This window comes from Falco biarmicus, chromosome 3 (genome assembly GCF_023638135.1).
Source record: "Falco biarmicus isolate bFalBia1 chromosome 3, bFalBia1.pri, whole genome shotgun sequence".
NCBI lineage: Eukaryota > Metazoa > Chordata > Aves > Falconiformes > Falconidae > Falco > Falco biarmicus.
In genome coordinates, this window is record NC_079290.1 from 61,690,504 (window position 1) to 61,714,464 (window position 23,961).

Consider the following 23,961-nt stretch of genomic DNA (forward strand, 5'->3'; position numbering starts at 1 on the left):
TGCAACAAGCCCATACTGCAAATATTGGAAAAAGGCTGAAATTACTCCAGCTTTTTCTGTGAAATATGTATATAGTTCTAACTGGCTTAATCACAACATCATGGTAGCAGCATAAATGAAGGGTGGGGTATGCCTCACTAACACTACCTTTCACTCTGAGGTGATGCTGTGCCTGTTACTTGTTACCTGTTACTCCTAACTCCCGGAGAGTTTCAAATGTGCAGCACTTCTCAAAAGATACACAAAGGAAATACTTTTTGATGCATGGCTATTATTTCTTATGTGTACTGTCTTTCACTTTTTTCCTCTCACCCGCTGAGGTAGACCTTGTAGACCTGCTCCAAAGATCTCTTTGGGATTTGATGCCTTACTGCTTTTTAGGACTGCAGAGCAAATAACATTACCTGTTTTCTAGTACAATGTGTGGCCCCTATCTCTGTTCACAGAGGTGGTTTCTTAGAAGTGTTAAAAGTGTCTTCCATATGGGCCTGAACGGCTGACTGCTGTGTCAGGCTTCTAGATGCAGAGTAGGAGACCGATTTTTCTGAATTTTGCATTCCTGAAATTGATTTTTTGTGGACTACAGGGGACATATGGCATATACTGAGTGTCCTGTGCAAAATTTACTGTCTCATTTCCAGCAGCCTGTGAAAAGAAGTCATGAATAACCCCAGCATCTCATGATAACAGATCAAAAAAGAAAGGAGGAGGTCAGTAGGTCTAGACTTACCCTTGAAATAAGAACAGGTTGACATAGTTATAACTTTTGGTGAGGAAGTTACCAAGAACACGAGTTGGATATCCGCAGCGTATCTGATATGCTGATAAGCCAAAATAAACGCATTTCACAAAATACCAGAGCTGGGCAACTGTGTTCTGGCTAAATTTCCTGTAATGGAAAAGACAGATAAAGGGAAATGATGAGTTTTGTATCTGTGTATGACCAAATTAGCTTGAAATGTTTTGTGCTCCTAACAGTTTTCCTTTCCTGAGATCCTGTGAAAAGCCCTTGCAGGGTTTTTTTAATCCACTGCAGGGTTAAAACAGTATTTGAAAGACACTGGATGAGAAAGTGTATAAACAGCACCTGTTGTGGCTTCAGGGTGACAGGAGAGAGACTGGGAATAAGCTTGCCAAAGACTGAGGTCTCTGGGGTAGTGCAGTCTCGCTTTGGATGCTGAAGGTGCCTTGCTGCCTGACACAGGCCAGCCTGCCCTCCGACCCCACCACGGCGCATCCCTCTGTCAGCCCGGGGGAGACACTGCTTCTCTTGGCTTTTTGGAGGGCTGGCATCTGGACAGAATCTAGACAGTTTTAATGGCTATTTGTGTTCATGGGGGCACCTCAAAGGTGATGAACTCATACAGGAATCTAAGCTGGAGTGACCTCTGAAGATCATCTTTTTCAGCCTCCCCTGCTTGAATCAGGTTCAGGGACCTGTCCTTTTGAGTTTTGAGTATCTCTGAGGATGGAGACCCCACAACCTGTCTAGGCAACCTGCTCCAGTGTTGGATTACTATCATGGTGAAAAGATTTTTTGTCATACCTAACTGAAATGTCCCTTTTTTCCACCCTGTGGCCTCTTGTCCTATCTGAAAAGAGCTTAGCTTCTTCTCAATGCCCTCTTTATTAGGTAGCTGAACACAGCTCTTCCCTTCCCCTTCTCCAGACTGAACTAACCTTGTTCCATCAGCCTCCCCCCACATCACGTGCTCCATCCCCCTGACCATCTTGGTGAACATGTGCCACTTCTGACTGCAGTTCAATAGCATGGTAGAACTGCAGGAGATGCCCTGTGATGGACATGATCCAGTATTTTCAATTATTTCCTGCAAAACTGTTTTCATTAAGAAATTTTCAGGGGCTTCTAAGAATCAGCCTAACTTAGAAGGAATACAGGAGGTTTCTGATGCAGATTTGAGATCAACAACTTGATATAAATTTCATAAAAGCACAGAAAAAGTCAAAATTGTTTTATTGCCTTTCAAGTGACCAAAGCAAGCCAAAAGTTTCCTATCAATTCTCAATGCACATTAGATAGGAGATCCACTTGAAAAATGCATTTTTTTCCTCAAGTTGAGGCACAATTACTACTGCATTGAGGAAAAAGAAAACATTTGGTTGTGAGAGGAAATGAGACCTTCCAATCTGTCTTTATACTATGCACCTATTTTGTTTTTTTTCCCAGTAAAATTACTTGACTGTTAATGAAGTGTAATGTGTTCAGGTGACACACTCAATTTCCCTGTACAGTCAGTGGAGCGAGGTAAATACTTCAAGGAAATTTAAATCTTAAGAGAGGAGTTATCCAAGCACTAGAGAGTGAACCTTAACACCTCTGCAGTGCAGACTGAGGTGACAACTGCCTTGAGCCATGCAATGAGCAATGTCAGATTTTGAGTGTGAACCTGACCAGGCACGTGATACAAGATTTCACACAGTGGGTGACCACCTCCACATCACCTCCAGAGCCATCTGGCAGCAGCAGGGGAGGAGAACTGCTCTTCAGAAGAGACATGGGTTTTAGACACTCCTCAGTCTAACGATATTTAAATCCACATTCACACATTCCAGGAAAGTGATATAAATTACTCTGAGAGAGACATTTTCTACTCACTCTTCTGAACCAGCGTGCAGCAGTCTTGGGAGTAGAGAACCGAATCAGAGGCCAACATTGTCTCAGCTGAGGGCTCTAATCACTCAATTAGAGGCAACTTCTCTTTCACCTGCTTGCATTTTAGCCTAAGTTGAGAATATTTCTGTATATACTTATATAATTAATTCTTCCTCAAACTTATGTTGGGAACAGTTATTGCTGTGGAAAGGCACTCCAACATTCTGCTTAGAAATGAGACCAAGAAGAAACCTGTTCATGATTCCAAAGCTTAGCTATAGCCACCTCAAATTTAGATACAAACAACTTGGTAGAGCATCAGTATTCAACCCATATTGTGTGATTATAAGGGTTATACCTTTCTGTCACTCCAGGCAAGATAAAGAACATCCAGAAATGTATTCCAAAAACAAGGATGACCTGGAAGATGACCTTTCCCATAACAGTCTTTTTGAGGTACAGTGCTCGATCTACCACCATGGTACCAAACTGAATAAGCACCATCACCAAAAATGCCTCCGGCACCTGGTCCTCTGATAATGAAGAGGTGATATCTGCTGCTGCAGAGTGTTTCTGAAAAGGAAAATGTAACAGAGTGGTTGAGGAAGGGAGGACACTCACATGATACTTAGCATCTACAACATGTAAATCCTACTGAGGATTTACAGATAGATGCCTCTGTGACATACCCCAAAAGCCCAAAATCCAAACACAATGATGATGAAGTCCACTGTATCTGCGAGGAACATCAGCACATACACATCAGTCACTGCACTGTAGTCTGGATGAATGAGATTGTAGAAAAACTGTCTGATGGGCACATACACCTGGAGGGTCCTAAAACAACATAGACCACAATGTGATTTAACAACACTGTAACTTGCACTGAAGAAAAGAATGGCTGGGTGTGATATGATTAATGTTTCTAAAGATATCTAAGATCTACTCTGACAGCCTTCACAGGGCTCCACAGAAACCAGTCCCTTGTTCTGATTGCTCCTAAACCACTGTATTAGCGTTTGTTCAGTAGAAATACACACAGCTAACCAAGTCCACACAGAGTACTCAGCTTTTTTATGACTTGGAGTGAAAGCATGCACATACAATGAACTGTATACGTACCCATTCGTCCCCTTGAATTAACAGAAGTAGGAACCTGCTCTCTTTAAAATGATGTTTTACTGCTTTACTGTTTGGAACCTCCCCCCAGACCCATGCAACTCCTCACATTGCTCACTTTTTAATTGTAAAGGCCTTGGCTTTGATCATTTGTTCACGAAACTTTTCCATAAGAAGTTCTTTTCTAGATTTTTGCTTGATGCTTAACACACTGCTTCCTTTCTGACTGCTGTTTCTTGTACTGGTACTTCCTGAAAAAAGAAAGGGAGGGAAAGGGAAACTAATTCAAAATCAAAGTTTAAATACAAAACCCAGAAAGTAATAAATCTTGAGATTTCCATGCCATATATGAACCCCACATTTGAAAGAAGCTTTGAAATGAATTCTTATGTTTTTCCAATACGATAAAATCTTGAAAACATCCAAAGGTAAAGGTTTGATCACTGGCAGATCAAAACTTGATTAATAACTCTAAAAACAGAAGACTAGTGATAAAGGCAAGTATTTGATTGATCTGACAGTCATCTCAATTGGTTACACATACATTCAGGCTAGAGTGAGCCTGTACTCCTTACGAGATGGGATAGGTAACCTGTTTCAATATACCCAATCAAAACTTTTTCTCACTTCAAGTATTATCAAATGTAGATATGAAAAAAACATATGCTTTGCATTCCCTCTAGAAGGAGATTATGCTGAACCAGAAATTCTGGATCTGGGCCACACTGAGCATTCCTTTCCCAGCTTTTGTATAATGTCATTTTAAAAACATAATGAATCACAAAGTACGGCTCTCCATTTAAACTCTAAGAAAGCTTGGAGTGTGTTCAAACATGAAAATAGTTCGGTTCGTATCCTATTTCCTCACTGAGGAGCAGCAGCATTCAGTAGCCTCTGGGATCTCCGCAGCAACTGGCATAAGGTTTCAGCAGGATGATCCTATGGGAAATGAGCATTTGGTCTTCAACTCCCCGAAATGCCATGACATTTACCTCTCTTAGATCTGTGTGAGGAGAAGCTGGACCTGTGCGAAAGCTGTGATACACTGCTGGAGCTCTTCCTCCTGATGGCGGTCTGCTGTTCGGGGAAATGGACATGGATGGATTCCACTGATGCTGCAAGATTGACAGATTTCAAAGAGGCAGAAGAGTCTCTCCTGCCTCCTGTCAGAGAGAGCTCATCATCAGTATCCTCTTTATTGCTGGAGCTGTCTCCTTTCTCATCTTCATCCCATAATCCGTGACACTAGTCAAAAAAGAAGAGAGCATTCCAACCTTGTATTTCTGTCACAGTATTTATCACAGGCATTGCTAAGCTCAGTCTTGTGTTCGCAAGGGGGAAGAGAAATTCATCGTGTTGGGATATCAGAATCATAGAAACACCTAGGTTGGAAAAGACCTTTAAGATCATCAAGTCCAATTGTAAGCCTAACACTGCCAAGACTACCACTAAACTGGGTTCCTAAGTGTTGCATCTACCTGTCTTTTAAATACCTCCAGGGATGGTGACTCAACCATTTCCCTGGGCAGCCTGTTCCAGTGCTTGACAACCCTTTCAGTGAAGAAATTTTTCGTAATATCCAAGTGAGTGACTTTCCTATATCACATGCATGACTAAAAAATTAAAACAAAAAATTAAATATAAAATAAAAAATTACATGAACTCAGATTACCTTTAATATGGATCTGTGGAAGAATAAAGCAAGGAGCTGAACAAGATCATAGTGCACATAACCCTCTTTCTTCTCGATGCCAATAATATTGGGCGGATGGTAAGGTTTATCTTTTGTGTAATCCACATATTTATTCCAAGGAAAGAAGCCAAACTGGAAGAAGTACTTTATGACAATGGCCACCTGTTCAGAAACACAACACACTTGGGGTGTTTTATAAGCATGGCAGATATAATAGCCTCATGAAATTAAGAGGGGAGAAATTACTACTTTGTCAGCTTTATGAGAAGATAAACAAGTACATTCATTGCTACAGAGGAATAACAGTTCACATTTCCTCAGTAATAAAGTCAATCAACATTTACCAGAAGACGATGTTCAGTGGTACCTGAGATACTGCAAGCAGTGTATATTGTCTCTTGATTAGCAATTACATGGTAGCTGTTTGCAGATGCTCTGTTCTTGTGATAACTGCTTTACATGCCAGGAAGACTATTGCTCATTTCAATTAAGAAAAACATAAATGAGACCATTTCATACCACCGAAGTTGCTGAGGACTTTAGCAAATACTTATACTAATATGAAGGTCCAAAGGCCCCTGATCCTAGACATCAAATCCAGAAAAGCAACCATGCAAAGCTTACAACTTAACTTTTCTGTTAGATGTGGGGTTGAAAAAAACAGTAGCATACCTCAGTGTAGACAATGGCTGTCATCCAGAAACGTTTGCTTGGCCGAGGAACAGATAGCATGGCCCAAAGGAATATAAGGATGGGAAGCACCAGAGTTATCATGGAGGCAGAGATCATGTGGTTAAGAATGATCACAAAATAGCACACCATTTCTGATCGAGCCACCAGCGTATTGTACAGGGCATAAATAAGAAGCAAGACTCGAGGCTGACCAACATAGAACTTCTCTGACTCCTCCAGCTCGTCATCATGAAACATCCTGTGAGGAGTGAGCACCATAAATTAAATGAAAATTCATTTCACAAAAGCTGCTTTTTAAATCACTATTTTTCCTTTTGAAAAACTATAAAATCATGCTGTGGAGTTCAATTAAAAAAAAAAAAAAGGGAAAAAAGATAGGATTTGCTACTATAACCAAATAGCCTTATTCTAAGCTCAGAAAACAAGAATTTCAGGCAAAATAACTAGAAGCACTGTTCTGCTGGTTTTTAATTTATCCAGAGAGTTGGCTTGGCCTAAGAACTTCTACCAGTACTGCTTTCCTACAGTTGCCAAACCCATATATCTCATGTAAATCACACCATGCTGGTGTGGCCCTGTCTGGATTCATATCTGATTTATCAATAGAGATGAGAATTTGGAGAAACTCCAGAGGTCCATCAGGAGATGTACATTATGAATAGTCCTCTGACATAAGATTAGAGTGTAATAACTGCCCTTGAGCATTAGATGAGCCCGATCTTCTCCCCTTTACCTAATTCAAATAAATACAAAAGGCAGCAAGAAATCATTACATGACTTTCACATACATTCACAATTCACTTTGATTTTCATAAAGAGTGCCCTGGCCTGAGAAGGGGTCTCACAAAAAAGCAAAAATGACTATGGAAAACCAGAAGAAAAGACATTGCATCTACAAAGTCAGATCCACACAGCCTCTCTCTCTCTAGCAGTCAGGCTGAAAGGCATTTCTACAGTTTAAGATTTCATCCTTGCACTCAAGGAAGCTCTCCCTTAGCTGAGTTAGGCCAGAAAGCAGAGGAAGAAGAGCAGGAGCACCATCCCCACCTCCGTGCTGGTTGTGCTACTGAGCAGAGTGCCTGAGAGGCGAAAAGAGGAGCAAGCCTTATGAAACTACTTAGCTAGGTGGTCTCTCTGCATAGTCCTCAGCTCCTACTGGCTTAGAGAAAAGCTCTGCCAAAGGTCAGAGTTTCCTTTACAGTAATCAAAAATAATTAAAGTAGAAACATTTTCCCAGAGAGCCCTGGAGGAAACTTATTTGAAATCACAGATGCCTAGAGAAGAGAAGCCCTCTCCACAAGGGATGTTTAGAAAAGCCCTTGACCCCATGACAATTGCAGCACAGAAATCTGATGCTAATTGGAACAATTAGGGATGGTATCTAGGGATGAAGTGGAGATTCTTTCCAACATTTATTTGAATAATTTTAGAAATCTGTAATTAGAACAGCTGCACAGGGAATTAACTTCTTCCCTTAAATCAAACTTAGCACAAGGTCTGTATCAGAAACTGTAAGCTAGTTCTAAGACAAAAATCCCAAAGTAAATGACAAAACTTCACAGACTGGGACCAAGAATTTTTCCCTGTTGAAGGTCCTTACTTGTTGAGAAGCAGCTCACTAGCCGTTAGCTCGTGTGTCAATGGAGGGAGTATCGTATCGTTAAGTTTGTCTGTCCGACTGTCGTCTGGGCTCACCATCATGAGGCTTTTACCAGCTGAGTCATCTGGGGAGCCAAAGGGAAGGTGTTCAAAGCTGACAGCTTTGCTATAGGAAGGTGGAGCTTCTGCATTGCTATCCACGGTGGAGTACAACGGCACATCTGTATCAGGAGTATACGCAGCTCCTTCTGAACCCAGGCTATAATCTTCCACCTCCTCTTCCTCCGGCCTTGATGCAGGATGAGCTCCTTCCTCTTCATGCTCCCCTTCTACCTCCTCAATGGTTTCTGTTGTCCCCTGACGAGAGTAGAGCATGGTGACCTGTGTAGGTTCACTGTTGGGGATGAATGGAGAGAGAGGGAGTTGAGGCTTAACAGGCTCACCACCAGGCAAAGTTTGTTAATTGTACCTTTACGTAGACAGCTGAGCAACCCCATCACATTCCCAGGCCTTCACAGTTCATGAAATCCGGTAGAAAATGTATCATTGTGATCTCCTCTCACACAGATTACCCTAAACGATGTCCCAGTGAACTCACAGTGATTCACTCTCACACCAGCAAAGGGCAAACTAATATCATCATCAAGAGAAACTACACTAACTTTCTGAAAGTAGTTCAAACACATTCTGACCAGAATCAGGACTTACTGTTACATCTACTTAAAGCATGCTCCATGGTTAATGACAGGCAGCCATTGGGTTCTTTCTAAACATGGTGCATTTCACCACCACCGTATGGATGCTTTATACAACTGGAACATGAGCTTAACACACACATCAATTCTGATTCCAAATAAAAGAACAAATAAATTGCTAACATGGAGAAATACAATCTAGATTACAAAACTGTTCCAGGAACAGGGTATCTTGCTTACCTTTAGATTGCCCTATGTTCTTCCATACAGTCTTCATTTTAACTTACCTGCCTGCTTTTCTTCTCTATGTACCTATTTTCTTTTTCAATTGTTCTTATTCACTCTGTTCAGTTCTCTGCTTGTTCACCTTGGTTATTCTCAGTTTTGCGTGCAGTCACAGAATCATAGAACGGTTTGGGTTGAAAGGGACTTTAAAGATCATCTAGCTTCTCCCATGGGCAGGGACACCTTCCACTAGACCAGGTTGCTCAAAGCCCCATCCAGCCTGGCCTTAAACACTTCCAGGGATGGGGCATCCACGGCTTCTCTGGGCAACCTGGCCCAGTGCCTCGCCACCCTCAAAGTAAAGCATTTCTTCCATATATCTAACCTAAATCTACTCTCTTTCAGTTTAAAGCCATTCTCCCTTGTCCTATCGCTACATGCCCTTGTAAGAAGTCCTTCTCCAGCTTTCTTGTAAGTCCCCTTTAGGTACTGGATTGTCACTACAAGGTCTCCCTGGAATCTTCTCTTCTCTAGGCTGAACAACCCCAACTCTCTCAGCCTGTCTTCATACGAGAGGTGCTCCGGCCCTCTGGTCATCTTTGTGGCCCTCTTCTGGACTGTCTACAACAGGTCCATGTCCTTATGATGGTGGCCCCAGAGCTGAATGCATCACTACATAAGCATTTTCTCTCTTAATGCTCTGTGCTCTGCAACAATCTCAACTGATGTAAATTCACGCAGCCTGATGACTCCAGATGGGAATCTGGACACCGTAATTTGAAAAATATTGTCTTGGCTTTGCTTTCACCCTTTTAATCCTTCACAAGTATTTCTTCACCTCTCCCCTCAAACATCACTCTTCCTCTTTTTAGCCTCCATTCCAGTCCTTCTCCATAAGTTAGACAACAGGCAATAGTCTTTTGTTGGCTGCATATTCTTGTATCTCAACAGGGATAAAACCAGGTTTCACATAGCTCCTGTGAAATGAATGGGGCCATGTTTTCACCTGAAGTATGACCTTTTACAGAAAACTGGCACTGGCAAAGCCAGCTGGCCCTACCATCTCCTGCTGAAACTAAAAATGAAGTTCCATCTCTTTTTCTTTTACATCGCTTCTGAACTTATTGTGGCTACCTTAGATCACTTTATTTCTAGCAGACTTTTAATTAGAACATGTAACACTACTCTATTGTTAGGATGTGTGTTTCGATGAGTCATGGTAGCACTCATTCTGGTTAAAATGCACAAAAGCACAAAATCCCATCATTTCAAAACCAATCAACACCAAAAATTTGTAAAACACTTTAAATGCTGAAAAAGAATGATCTAATATGCCATAAAATTTCTTATTTATAACACTAGTTGATACACTGTTTCCCAATGTCATATAAAACTCTGGGTGTTACCTGCTAAAAAGTGAGCAAATGGGTCTGAATAGTTCTCTCTTGCACTGGATATTGATATTATTCTTTATCTTTTCATAGCTGTTTCCCCTTTTTTTAATTCTAACACCTCACAGACTGTAAATCAATGGTAAAGTAATGAAAACATATTCAGCAATCTTTCCTATACAGGGGAAACTAAAAACTGAAAGAACAAGGCCAACTGCCTATCTTAGTTTCTAAAATTAGACATTGAAGTCCATATTTAGGATAACTGATTAGCTGAGAAACTTCACTTCCAGCTTCCGATTCTAATATGAACAACCATCAGCTTGATAACTCAGAAAATCAGACTCTTTTCTAACTGAATAAACACAGACTTTAGCCTGGTTTTAGACAGCCAGCATAATGTAACGGAAGAACTTTTAAAAATATATGAATTAAGGATGAAAAACAAACCAAAACAAAAACCAGAGTAACAAGTGAAACAGCAAGTGAGTCCTACATTATGACCCTGACTTTGAACCTCAGAATTGTGCCACAACACAGAAGGGAGTAAAGCTTCCATTAACCATGCAAACCACTCTGTACACCACGTATCTGCAAATGCAAATTTATGTACACTGCAGTAAGTATAATGGTATGGGTAAATGAGTGAACAAAGCATGCATGAGTTAAGCACCTTGACACTATACTGCCACTGTCAGCTGATGAGGAGGACATATCCATGCTCTGCATTTTACGAAGCCTAGGTCGAGCGCGCTCACTTGTTTTAGGAACAGTGTCTGGTCCATCTAAATCATCAAGGGTTGACTGCCTTGAGAACAGCATGGTTGCTTCAGTGTAGCAGCTAGCAGCGCAAACAGTTATAAAGACAGTGTTAAATACAAATGATATTACTATACACATGGTTCAGTAAACAAATATGCTTGCCATGCAGCAAAACACTGACACAGAGAGAAAACGTTCAGAGAGAAGATAAGGATTTATTCAGAGTCACCATGTAAATACATTGCTATGCACAGATTTCTCATGGTCGTATTCATATAGGGGCTATAGAAGGCTAAACCCCACCTTTTTACTACTTAAAGTGATATGAAATCAACACAATGCTCTACACGCTTTCCAGGAGCACCAACTTACATACGTGAGGAGGTTTCATTTTCTTTGCTCCCCCCTAAGTTTCCAAATTCCACAGAAATGTTTTGGGAAGTGACCTCCTCTGGACTAATTCTATTTTATTAATGATATACTGTGCTGAATTTTTACACAGGTACAAGCCAATTTCCTAAAAGAGCTCTTAAAACTGAATAAGCTTATATTCCACAAATAGAAAAATAGCTGTCAGACATTGGCTAATCCTCTTTCCAAACCAAAGAGCCAAATAGGGTAAGTTACTTAGCCAGTAGATGCATGCTAAATATAACCTGCTCTGCATGGGATGGCTTTTATTTTGATATTTAGTAGTAAATCCTGATTATTATTTCCAGAAGATTTCATTTATTTCAATCACAGCTTTAAACTATTTCAAAATTGGTAACACGCATCTCTTGAAAGAACAGATATAATAAACCCTTATCTCCTTTCACTTATCAATACAACAGGGCACCAGAGACATACACCATACATTGAGCATTTCTGTGTTACTGGAGAGAAGAACTGGACGAGTTATGAGAAAGGATGTACATAATTAAATACAAGCATATAACAGTAACAGGAAAGAAGCAAATACATTAATGACATATGGTAGGTAAAAATTATTTCTCCTGTAAAAATCTTTCGAAAACACAGATGTCTATGAAATAATTTGAGGTAACTGGTGTTTTAACACATGCAATGACCTGTCTGAGTCTTTCAGATAGAATGAGAGAAGAAAGGACCCAAAATGCAGGATTCACACCCTACTTTTCTTCTTTGAGTCCATCTGTGTTACACCTGAGCAGTGGCAACAGGGGATTTGCTTCCTTGAGAAGCATTATGTTTGTCCAGGGGCACAAAGAATTGGGAAAGAGGTCAGAAGGGAAGGGCAATGGCGTTTTCTGTGTTACTTTGGTCTTGCTAGCTTGAAGTGAGGAAAAAACCCTGGTGGCATGAAGGGACAGTTTGCAATTATTGCCTTAAGAAAATTGAGGAGGAAAACAGTGAAATACATGGAGCAAGGAAGCAGTTATTCTTAGGCCTGCACTCACTGATCGCCTCTGACAGAATGGGGTGAGGCTAAAAGCACACTTCGGTCTTTGAATAGAAGAAAAGTATTACCAAGATACCAAAGGTATTGTGAAATACTTTCCTTAAACAGTATTAATGGCAGGGGCACCTCTGTCCTGCCAGTTCATTTGGCCAAGACCCTTTAAAAGCCACTTCATTATTTCAATGTGTGTGCAAAGGCACACAAGCATCCTCCAGACAAGACCTGGAGGGCTGTCTGCATGGCACAGGGTTCTGATGAACCAGCAAATGCTGCTTCCTTTAGGAACAGGAGGTCCACCCTAGAGGCTTGATTCAGCAGCATGGAAATCAGTCGGAGCTCTGAGTTACTGACGCCAGGGGGTCATGAGAGAGGAGGTGTCCCTTTGCACATATACCTGCGGAGAACAGCCAGGTTTTGTGAGGCTTTGGTGCTAAAATATAAGGAGATGGCAGCAAGTAGGCAATCCAGTTTTGCAGATTACCTTTCTGCCTGTGTGCCACAATGTTATCCATGATATTTTACATCTCAAGGGCTGAGTTTATTCTTTTCAAGAGCAACACCTCTTAATAAGGTGTTGAAGTATTTTAAATGCAGACATAGTTCAAAGGGAACCTTCCAAGGGCCTTAAGCAGAGCAGCTGTTGAAATCAAAAGTTGTACTTGCCCATTCATACATTTTCAATGGAAGAAACATATGCCAGCTGCCCTGCAAAACATGTAAGTTCTGACCCAGGTCCCAGAAAAATCAAAGAAAAAACATACATTAATCCCAACACATAAAAACATTTGCCCAGATGGAGTCCCTGCCATAATCTGGTTTAAAGCTGTTTTAAATGAAGAATGAATCATCAGAAGAATTATTGACTGAGCAGCTGCTCTGTATCCTTGACTTTCAGGAGATGTGTATGAGATGACACCTGTAGCACAGTCTGTATATTCTTTATGTACTTTAGCAGCATGCTTCCGAACATGGAGGAAATGAGAACACCAATAAAGTGCAGAGATTTACACTTGGCAAATCTGATGTTGACTCAGTCATTGACTATCACATAAATTTAATCCAAGCATATCTTCCTGAGTGACTTTTCAGATTTGTGTCTCTGGAGACCTTGAAAAGCATTAGCTTTTTGTAATCATTCAAGGACTAGATACTTAAAATTGAGTGTTCATTAAAAGCCCTGAATTCAAGTATTTTACATAAAGTTGATCAGGTATCCATTTCAAATGGGGATATATATAGCAGAGATGTTTTTATCCTTGGTGAGCGGGAAATTTCTTACTTTATGACTTCCTTTTTCTAAACAAATTTACCCTTCCCAGAGAGTTTATTAGTCTAAGTGGTGACTTACAAATTTTTCTAGATTTTTTTCTGTCTGTAGGCTAGTCACTGACTGGCATTACCTTTGTAAAGTACTGTACTCCCCACACCTGTAAGCAGAAATCCCAAACATTTCCTATCATTCAGCCTCCTAAATCAGACTCAGATCCCACACCAAACTGGGACTTTCATTTCGTCCTCTCCTCTGCCTCCCAAGGTAAACGTTACCTCTCCAGTACTCCCTGCCTATTCACCCATCTGGTGAGGGAAGCACAGATGAAAAGTGGTGTCCATAAACACCCTGACTGCACTTGCATGTTCACTCTTACAGGAGGGCCAGGGGCTCCCAGCTGCAGCTCCTACAAAAGCCTACACAAAGGTAGAGTTGGGAACTGAATACACTATTTGTGATGTACAAAAATGAATACAAACTGAACTGGATACAAAACCTTGGATATCCTGAAATCTGACTTAGGATCTTCATCTAGCTGTTATTCATAATTATAGGCAAAGCCCCATAAAGGCAGCCAACCAGTTTTAGTAAGTTCCCAACCATGTTACTGAAATTCACAAGCTGTTTAACGTAATAAGCAGTTCATCAGTCACATGGAAACAAACAGCAGCGAATGTTCTACCATGCTAACTTCCTATCCCTTTAGGTGGTGCTCCTCAAAGTGCTTGTTAAAGATCAACATCACTTGTCTCTTCCTGGCCCATATGAACTCTGCACTTCACCTTTAGGATATGTAAGAGTATTCATACATAAAGAGAAACCAATTACATTACAAATACCTCATTACACCTCTAGCTATTGCACAGAAAAATGACTGAGAATCAATGATAGCCCTGGTAAAAGAGAAAATCCCACAAAGGATACTCTGCAAACTCTTTTTAGAGCTTTATCTAGGATAAGAACAACATCCCTCAATAAGACTTACAAGGGTCAGCCCTGAACTTCAGAAGAAATGTGCGGTTCCTGCAACTGGTCAGGAAGGTTGTTCTCTGAAAAGACAGTGGTCAGAGTACTGAGCAGACACCTACAGTAACTCCTGTGCTGAGTACTGAGGAATATGTATTACTGTACTGGAATAGCTTCTGTGCCTCTGCAGCCCTGTGTACTTCCACACAGGCCCATCCTACTCCTGGATCTAATTGCCACTACAGAATATTGTGTAGGGCAATCAAAGAAGGATAACCAGAATGCTGGTTAGAAACTTTCTGCCCCTTCATGAAAGTTTTCCATTGCAGTCCTAGATCCATGATCACAGGGGTGCTTTAGATTTAATTACTTGCTTTTATAATTACTGGAAATCATTACTTTGAAATGCAAGATGTCTCCTTCTCTTGTTTGGGCAATTAAAAAAAAAATCGCTCAAACTCACATAGAGTTTAAAGAAATTTAACTTTTCTAAAAAAGCTCATAAACACTTTTGTAATCCCAGGAAGAAACATGCAAGGGTGCCCCAATAACCAGATGGCATTATCATTCCACCAACAGACCCATTTTTGCTTCCTCTAATTACAGGTCATTATTATTATTATAGCAGATGTGTACAATTTGTAAATACTCTCAGTGCAAGAATATTTGATTGTTCATTACCAGAAGGAGAATTTGAGATTAGAGAAATCAGTCATAATCCTGCCTTTGCTATAGGTCCTGTGACATCTTCTAAGGAAATGGCAACGACAGTAATGCATGTGAAAGATCTAACTTTTTCTGTTGCAAAGCAGCTCCACAGAATCACTGAATTCTCTGAGTTTGGAAAGAGATTTTAAATGTGTAAGTATGCTCAAAGCAGGATGACAAATGGGTGGTTATTCCGAAAAAAAAGACACAAGTGTAGCTCAGCACTTGATACCATCTCATCAAAGAGGCAGAATTTACACATGTAAGCTCCAATATTTGTCTTTCTTTTTTAGAATTTACTTTGGAAATGGCTTCCCTTTGCTTTTAGTCAAAGTTCTTGCTAACGTGGTTGTATAATAATGATAACTTCTTCCATCAATAGTAAATACTGTGATCAAAAAACTATTTAATGAAAGCAGATGGATACTACTATTCCTTCTTTAGGTGAGACCAAACTTTGTGGAGTTAAATTCTGCCCTGCAAATACCCAAGTGGCTCCAGGTAAGGTGGTAATATAATTTGGCTTTACATTTTTCTCACGTCATCTGACTCCTGTAAAACTTTGAGACAAAACACAAAGGTGTTTCTTAGTTGGGTAGCTAGCCATCAAGGAAGATTTGCTCGGTTTTTTTTTTTTTTTTTTTTTTTACTGGAGTGAACCTCTCAAAGGCCAGTGCTCACCCTGAGGAGCAATTTGTGAATATTTTGTTGAAGCATAGTACTCACAGGTACTCTCTTACACTTGTTTTTCAGTAACATCAGAAAAGAAGACAAGCCCTCATTATTTTCAGCCTGCTAACATCTACCCATATGTCATTAGTAAAAGCTAAGCATAATTTTACTGTACACAGCAGCTACTGAGTTTGCTGAGAGTATCAAACAATATGATACTTCCACACTTCAGAGAACAAGAGAGCAGAATGCAATGGATTATGAAACAGCTGGATTTCCAAAGCCCTCCCTCCCTTTTCCCCCTCATGTTGGACAACTTCTGTAGTATCTTAAAAGTGAAGAACATAAAGGACATGGTGGGAACAGGCTGTCTCTATAAGAGAAGGAAGTTAATGTGTTTGCCTCTGTGCATGGAGAAGTAGGAGCATGCAGTAGTTTTGGCAAATGACTTGATGGCATCTGTCCTCAGAAAAGGATGAGGAAGGCAATTTTCCTGAACAAGTATGGGTATTTGATCCACAAACCGTGTAGCTCTGCTGGACTGTAATCATAGTAGTTTGGACACCAGGCTCTTCAGATGATCTTTGCCCCGTGTGTATGACAGGGTGTGTATGATTTTGTTCTCTCAAATCCATAACCTCTCTCAGTGCAAAGCCTTTTTTGATTTGTGGGCAACAGACAACAATTTATTTTACAAAGACAAAATATTTACAATGAATGAACGTTCCCCAAACTCCACGCCTGAATTCACAAAACAGTATCCCATAAAGCACCCTTAAGAGGCTCTTATTTTCCATTACTTTTTACAAGATTGGAACCCCTGTCAATAACTCCTAATTCTAGGGGAAAGAGAAAGCAGCAGGGTAGTCATGCAGTGGAAAAGGAGTTAGTCCAACAACTGAACCCACCTGCAGAGGAATACTAACGTGAAGCTGAGTTTTTACTACTAAAATGGCATGGATAAATGAAAAAGTGGATTCAACATCAATTAGAAAGTTCATCAGTACTTAGACATTATCTAAAATTACATCTACTGCATGATCCCTCTATCTTTAACAAAATAAAATTAAATCGGTACCTGGAGATACTGTCACGAGAAGCTGCTGAATCTAAACTATCCATTCTTTCAGGTGCTTGCAAACCAGAAGCTTGACCAGGATTTTTATCAACTGAGTCCAGTCCTGACTCCTTTGAAAGTTTCATCATGTGGTTCTGGTAATACATATGGATGCTCTCCCGTGTTGGAACATTTCCCTGTGGAAGAGAGTAGACATAGAGGGACATGGTAGGGGGGAGGTATATTCTTCAAGGAACTGGTTTCTTCTGTTATTTGGCAAGGAATGGACTAAGAACTGTGAAAACAGTTTCCTAGTGAATAATAACCTCCCACTAGTAATTCCTTTTCAGAGTGCAAGTCAGATTCTGACTTAAATTACCATGGCACAAAGAGCTGGCTTTTCAAGCAAAACTGGAGCAATGCAAGCAGTTTCAGCCTATATATAGCCAAGAAAACTCTGCCAGGTGGACTGCAGATCATTCAGCGTGAAAATGAGGTGTGGGCTGGGACCATGACTCAACCTGTACTCCAGCAACTTTTGAGATATCTCTTTCAGATAGCTTCACTGACTCTAAGAACAAATCATACATCTTATTAATGGTCAGTAGCAGTTGTTTTAAACAGAAAAAAACCACACCAAAACCCAACAGGTCATGTACAAACTGTTCTAGATTGTCATTAGTGTCCCAAAATAAGTATTTATTCATGAAGTATGGATAGAGTTGGAAAACTGAAAAATACACTGAAGACCTTTACTCTTTCCCTGTGACTTCAAGATCAAGCAAGTTCATGAAAGGGTGGTTTTATTAACTGTCAGCCCAGATCTGGGCACAGAATCAAGTCTTTCTGGCTATGACATTACAATCAGAAGTCTAAAGGTGTGTCACACGAGAATTCCTGAGAATTCCAGTTTAGACGGAAACACATCCAACCATTTCCCTAGCAGTTGCATTGACTTCAGAAGATACACTGAGAGAGAAGATTGCTGCACTTGAACAGTGAGACTTACAGTGAAGCCTTATGCAAGGACTTTTCCCAGCTAAAATAATAAAAGCACACAAAAATACTGCCCATATTTCCTTTATTAATATTATTAGTTACTATTATTTCAAGTCTGGTCCTCTACACTACCCCAAATCTAAAATTTTCAAAATCTGAAGAAAAAAATATCTTAAGAACAAAATCTGAAACTCAGGGTTTTAAATAGTTTTGTTTGTATACAAACTGTGTTGCTTCTGCAGTAATAAATGTTTGTACCATTACAACAGCCTGACTCTGAAATTACGGCACATGCTACATTCTAGCTCAGCTGCAGGCCTGGAATAAAGGACAAGAGCTGTGACAGCAAAAGTGGCCCACAACTGATGGAGGACTCAGTTTCAGGTTCTTCTGTAGCTGGAAGAAAGACCAAAGGAACTTCATATATCAAGTTAACTGTTCCCAGCTCCACATTGAACAAAGAAACATGTCACCATGATGCTTGCAGTGAGAGGCTCCTTTCTTGGGCAGCGATGACAGGCATGGGGCTGCTACAGAGACCTGGGGATGCTGTGGAGGAACTGATGATTCTGATGTTCATAGTACCAATATTTCACAGAAGAGGTGAGAAAGATCCTAGAAATATATCTGAAGTTTAAAGGTAAATGACTAAGGGGAAATACTTTAAAGGGTCCCTAGTACCAGAGGATTTAGGATTGAAGCGGGATATAGCAGTATCCAAGTACATATGGGCTCTACTGTAATCAAAATAGCACCAGGCTGCTGGCAACATGAAATAAATAAATAAATTGGGAACAAAGGCTATGAAAAACTGAATAAAGTTGATGTGAGAAGTAGCAAAGAATGATCAAAATAAGGTCCCAAATAAGTAAAGGCTATAAAAAGGCAGTTAGCCTGGCTTCTGCATAAATGTTAAAACTGAAAACTCAGGGGTGGGGAGAAGGAATCATGTGATTTTCAGTAAGGATATGTAAGTCCTGTGTGACCTGGGGCGAAAATATCACTACAATACTGTACTATCACAGAACAGATTTTACAGGAAGGATGGAATAGAAGACAGTTTGAGAAAAAGGTGGTATGGTTCAAAAAACATAAAGTCTAACAAATTAAATAAATTCACTGTACCAGGATTGTCACAGAGTTTCTGTGGGTGGACTTGAACCAATTAATACTGAAAAAGTATAATATGAAGGCTTGATTTGTGATCATCAAACCAGGAGTGCACTAGTGCCTGTTAAATATTAAGGAAGATTACAGAATATGCCATCAGAATAACGATGTACAATAACACAAGTTCATTTTCAAATGTAGTCATATGGAATAGGTAAACATCACAAAAGAGCCTGCAGGCACACACAAAGTCACCAGAATGGAAAAGACCAGGAGGAAGAAGCAAAAAAATGTCCTTCAGTAAGTGAAAGTCATGAGGAAAAACAAACAAGAATGAACTTTCTACAGTTAAATGTAAAACTTCAGCAAACTTGAACCAAAAGAGATGCTGAGAAGTAACTTGCTAAAATAAAAAATATATATCTGATAACAAAACCATTTTCAAGAATATTACAAGAATCAACTGCCAGAAAGCCAGAGTATCAACAGGTGATCAAGGCATAAAAAGGTGTAAGGGAGTTATGGCATCAGGACAAGAAAAGACTGAATCTTTTGCATCCCTCTTCAAAGCAGAAAAAGTCACTGATGTTCCCAGTGGAATAACTTGAACTCCATGGAATGATTGGAGTAATTATTTTTTAAAAGACAAGTCCGAGAACAAAACATTAAACTGAGCACTGAGTGGAAGGGGCTGACCCAAGAGCTCTGCAGCAGACAACAGATGAAACAGTGCCAGGGGAGGAGAAGGTAACACCAGTCCTTAAAAATGGCTTCAGGAGTGATCCTGAGTGACCCTTGTAAGAAATTAAGTGGTCATGAAATAAAGCGGACTACATCTATTATACTTATCCTCTGTTATAAGACCGGAGATAAGAGGCACAAACAATACTTTTTCTTTACAAAGGAAGAAAGTAATTGACTGGTTCCCCCAAGTAGTTTTACTGTCCAGCATATTCAGAAATAATCTGTGTAAGGAAGAAAATAGTGATGTGATAAAGTTTGCACATGAAAAAAAAATTATCTGGCATATTCAAGTGTACAGTTGACTAAGGTACTACTGACAAACTTGATAAAACTGAGTGACTTGGGGAAAAAATGGCAAGAAATGCAATGGGAAAAATAACCTAAACTGCATATACAGCATGACAGGCTTTATTTCAGCTTTTGTTAGCCTTAAAAGTCTTGGACTGAGAGTGTATAGTCCCCTGAAAATAGGCAGCATTCACTAAAAATCAAAGGAGCTTGACTGTTAAATCTTACTAGGAAAGCAAAAGAAAACACATCATACTCCTGTATAAATCTGTGATTCACCCATGCCTTTAAAATGGTGTGTCGTTCTCTATATCCAGTCTTAATACGGTCATATTAAAACTGGAAATCATATGAAGGACAGTTAAGATGACCAGAGGCACAGGATGGATTCCATGTGAGAGAAGCTAAAAGAAAGGACTTTTTACTTGCAAGACAATGACTGAGAAGACTCCATGCAGATTTATACAATTGGGAATAGTAGAGGAAAACGGGATACATCTCTGACCTACAGGAAACCCCAAAACAATCAGGAAGTGGGTTTAAAATGAACAAGAGGAACTGCTCTTCAACACACAGTATGGAATGACTCTACAAAACTCCATATTGTAGGATCTTCTGAAAGCCAACATTAAAAATAGATTTAAAAGCTACTAGCCAAACTCCAAGAATATAGATTCCTTGGCATTATTAAACACAATGATCCAGATGCAATTTCTGGTTTAGGGTGCTCTACACTACCCATTGCCAGAAGCTGGAACATATTGAACATATTCTGAAGAAGGATTTACTCTGTATATGCCACGTTTATTTACTTATTTAATTGCTGTTGCTATTATTATCCACTTACTATAGGACACCTTGGCGAAAATAACAGTAATGAAACACTAACAATGAAGCAGCCGTCTTTGTGCCCAGCGCCTCCTGGCCAGACTGGGTATGGATTCCATCTGACCAGGAAAGCCTGCCTCTCCAACCTCCTGAGCTATTCTGCTTATTGTGTCAGCAGATGTCGATGGTGTCCCAGCAATACGGGGCTTTATTAAGGTCAAGAGTACCCATGTGTTGTTGACCTTTTCAACTTATTATCTCAGAGACAGGCTGCAGCTTTTAACAAAAGGTGGAAAGAACTAAAACTGAGGCTTTTACGCCAGGTTTCTAGCTTTTGGGTAGCTAGTGACATACCTAAAACCAGCTGTGCTTAAAATAAGAGCTTTATCCAACTTCAAGGTATCACTTACTTGCATTTTGAAGATCCAGATACATTTCCAGTTACACTACTAACATTAATCTTCGATAATAATGGATTTTACTAATATATAAGTAGCTCATGGAGGACCACATAGCTTCAATGAAAGTGAAGAAAATTACTCCTGTATGTGGTCAGTCATTTCCAAGGCAAGCTAGTCTACAGAAAGACTGAAATATGCAGACTGAGGTAGTTTTTGAGCTGTTTAACATGCACATCTTCTCTTCTCTACTTGAATCTCTCCCAGTCTCTCAAAACCACACCTTATCACAGGAGTGTTTCAGCCAAATCCTCATATCAATGTCTCAAAGAGTTATTTTTATAATAACTTGTTTTGTGTCCAAATAATAAATTGAGTAATTTATTATTTATATATTTATAAAACAGCAAGCAGTAAAAGGAGTTCAGACCTATTTTTAAATTGCACGTATAAGTGAGATTTTTATAATTTTTCTCCTTAACACAGTGATCTGAAAAGACAACCTTTCATTTTTCACTGAGCTGGAAATGGCATAAGCAGACAAAAAAGACCAAAGGCATTACCTTCTTAATCTCCCTGGTCAGCATACAGCGCTCGATTCTTAGCACAGTGGAGATATCGATGTGTTCTCTTGAGATGGAATTAAGCCAAGCTGTAAAACTGTCTAATGTTGCCAGGAAAAGGACCCAAGTGAACTTCAAGATATTAAATATCCTCTTGATGATGTTATCTAAGGAAGAGGAAAAGCAACAGAGAGTTAATGAATCCAAATATCTTTCATTGTGTATCTGCATGGAGTTAGATTCATTTTTCCTTTATTGTCTAATAATAATAATCTAGGCTGCAAGGCCCTATCATAGTAAGGAACCTTTGAAGGCTGGATGCCTTTTGGCTGTCTGGGCTATTTTCCTGCCTGCATGTCTAGGTTTATCATCTGGAATCCCTTTTGCACCCCATAACTCTCTGGTCCTGAAATTGCTAGTCATATAAACAGCCCCTGATTTTAGAGAGACGTTTGCGTAAGTCTGTAAAACAAAACCCAAAGATCTGGGCATCTTCTGAGAGCTATTCAACACCCCCAGCCCCTGTGATCCCAACAGCTGCTCAGCCTGTGTATTGAGCTGAGCCCCTTACCTGTCTAGGTACTTGCGTGCGTTTCTCTTTGCACAGTTTGCCTTTTGTGCTTGAACATCGCTTAGCTGAGTTTTAAAGTCTAACCTGCCCAAACAGCCTCTGAACCTCTTTCAGTTTTCCAAACACCTAGACACACCTCTCTGTATGGTTTCCAAAGCCTCTCTTTTTTTAAAATAGGCTGCACTGTGTCATCAGTGATCTCCAATCAACTAGCCCAACTAGGACAAATCATGTAAGTAATTTATCAAACATTACTCTTGCACCTTTTTGACAAAACAGTACACCTTCCCCTGAGTAGGGATTATGGGTTTATGCCAACAATAGTAGTTTATTTTGCTCAACACAGCTGTGTCAATTTAATTTCTCATTTTAGTAATGCCTTTTATCATAGGCAACTGCACTTCTCAGCCAAAAAGCAGAACTTTCAGCTTATTTCTCTTCCACTCACAAACATACACACCACACTACAGTTCTTACATGGTGTTGTACAAATTTCTTTGTAATGTAAGGTAATGTAAAAATTTTCTTTGTCATGTAATGTAATGTAATGTAATGTAAAAAAAAATTCTTCCCAGCTAGCTAGTTCCAAAGCTAGTTGTCCCTGCTAGGTTGCAAATCCTAGAGCACTAGCTATAAAGATCAAATTTAGAGTAACCAGACTAACAAATATTAGAAAACTGTCAATAAGCTGCCATGCAGGGACAAAATGTCTGAAGTAGGTACTAAGGAGCCAACCTATGTGCTAAAGCAGGATGCTTTTAACAACCTCACTTCTTAGCTGTACCACAAGATGGCACGCAAAACTTTGTGGAGTGCACATTCATTACTTATGAAGAATGCAAAGATGAAGTTAAAAAGATTCCTACAGAAGAACATGCACGTGTCTCTGGGTGTGCAGGCAGGGTTGTACGCACATAACGTGTGGACAGAAACTAAGGAAAAAAAACCAAAACATTAGCGGTACATTCCTGTCAAGTTGATTCTGAAATGGCAGTATGTATCATTTGGCTGAGCAATGCCAAGGAAATGGTTTGGTATCTCCAATGTAAGAGCATTTAGCCCCCTTCACCTGGTCACAAAACTATATTCAACAGTAGTTTGCTCTTTTTTCCAGGCTTTTTCTATGTCATTTAGAATTGGAGATATTTTATGATTTATCTACTGAAATTTTATTAATTCCGATTTCAACGTGCAGGTCTTGAAGCTAAGGAAATGTTGACATTGGAAATTAAATGTAAGGTTGTTTGTACTTCAAGGACCATTCATTTCCTTTGAATTCCTGATAATATTATGAATAGGTTAAAGGAAAACAGGGCACACAAAAATACACAACATATAAATGTTCTTTTTTAATCCATACTCTTCCTCTCTAATATATAATTTCTGCTACTGATTTCAGGAGAATTGCAGCTCTCAGGTTAAAATTGTCTTTATTATTGACCATCACTGGCTTGCCGTAGTCTCACCACAGTGCTTTGCCAGGCACTTCCACTCTAATCTGAAAGGTCATTTTTCTTTCTGGGATGGAGGCGATTTTAGCATACATTTTTAATGATGCTGTAGCTGTTCTGGCAGC

The 23,961-nt window shown here is 39.8% G+C and overlaps 1 protein-coding gene across 14 annotated transcripts in view; it reads right to left on the minus strand.

The window, feature by feature from the left end:
- PIEZO2 (piezo type mechanosensitive ion channel component 2) overlaps positions 1-23,961 on the minus strand; it is a 315,127-nt gene that overhangs the window by 14,941 nt on the left and 276,225 nt on the right. For 11 of the 14 annotated variants that reach the window (XM_056332062.1, XM_056332065.1, XM_056332069.1 and 8 more), the window contains 11 exons: positions 21,815-21,981; positions 16,906-17,081; positions 10,703-10,870; positions 7,720-8,112; positions 6,099-6,357; positions 5,406-5,588; positions 4,726-4,978; positions 3,852-3,984; positions 3,304-3,451; positions 2,973-3,187; positions 731-889 (listed from right to left, as the gene is read on the minus strand). In XM_056332062.1, coding sequence (XP_056188037.1) covers positions 731-889; positions 2,973-3,187; positions 3,304-3,451; positions 3,852-3,984; positions 4,726-4,978; positions 5,406-5,588; positions 6,099-6,357; positions 7,720-8,112; positions 10,703-10,870; positions 16,906-17,081; positions 21,815-21,981 — 2,254 coding nt within the window. The remainder of the gene's footprint in view (positions 1-730; positions 890-2,972; positions 3,188-3,303; positions 3,452-3,851; positions 3,985-4,725; positions 4,979-5,405; positions 5,589-6,098; positions 6,358-7,719; positions 8,113-10,702; positions 10,871-16,905; positions 17,082-21,814; positions 21,982-23,961) is intronic. The other 3 variants (XM_056332072.1, XM_056332071.1, XM_056332070.1) reach the window with 1 other exon arrangement.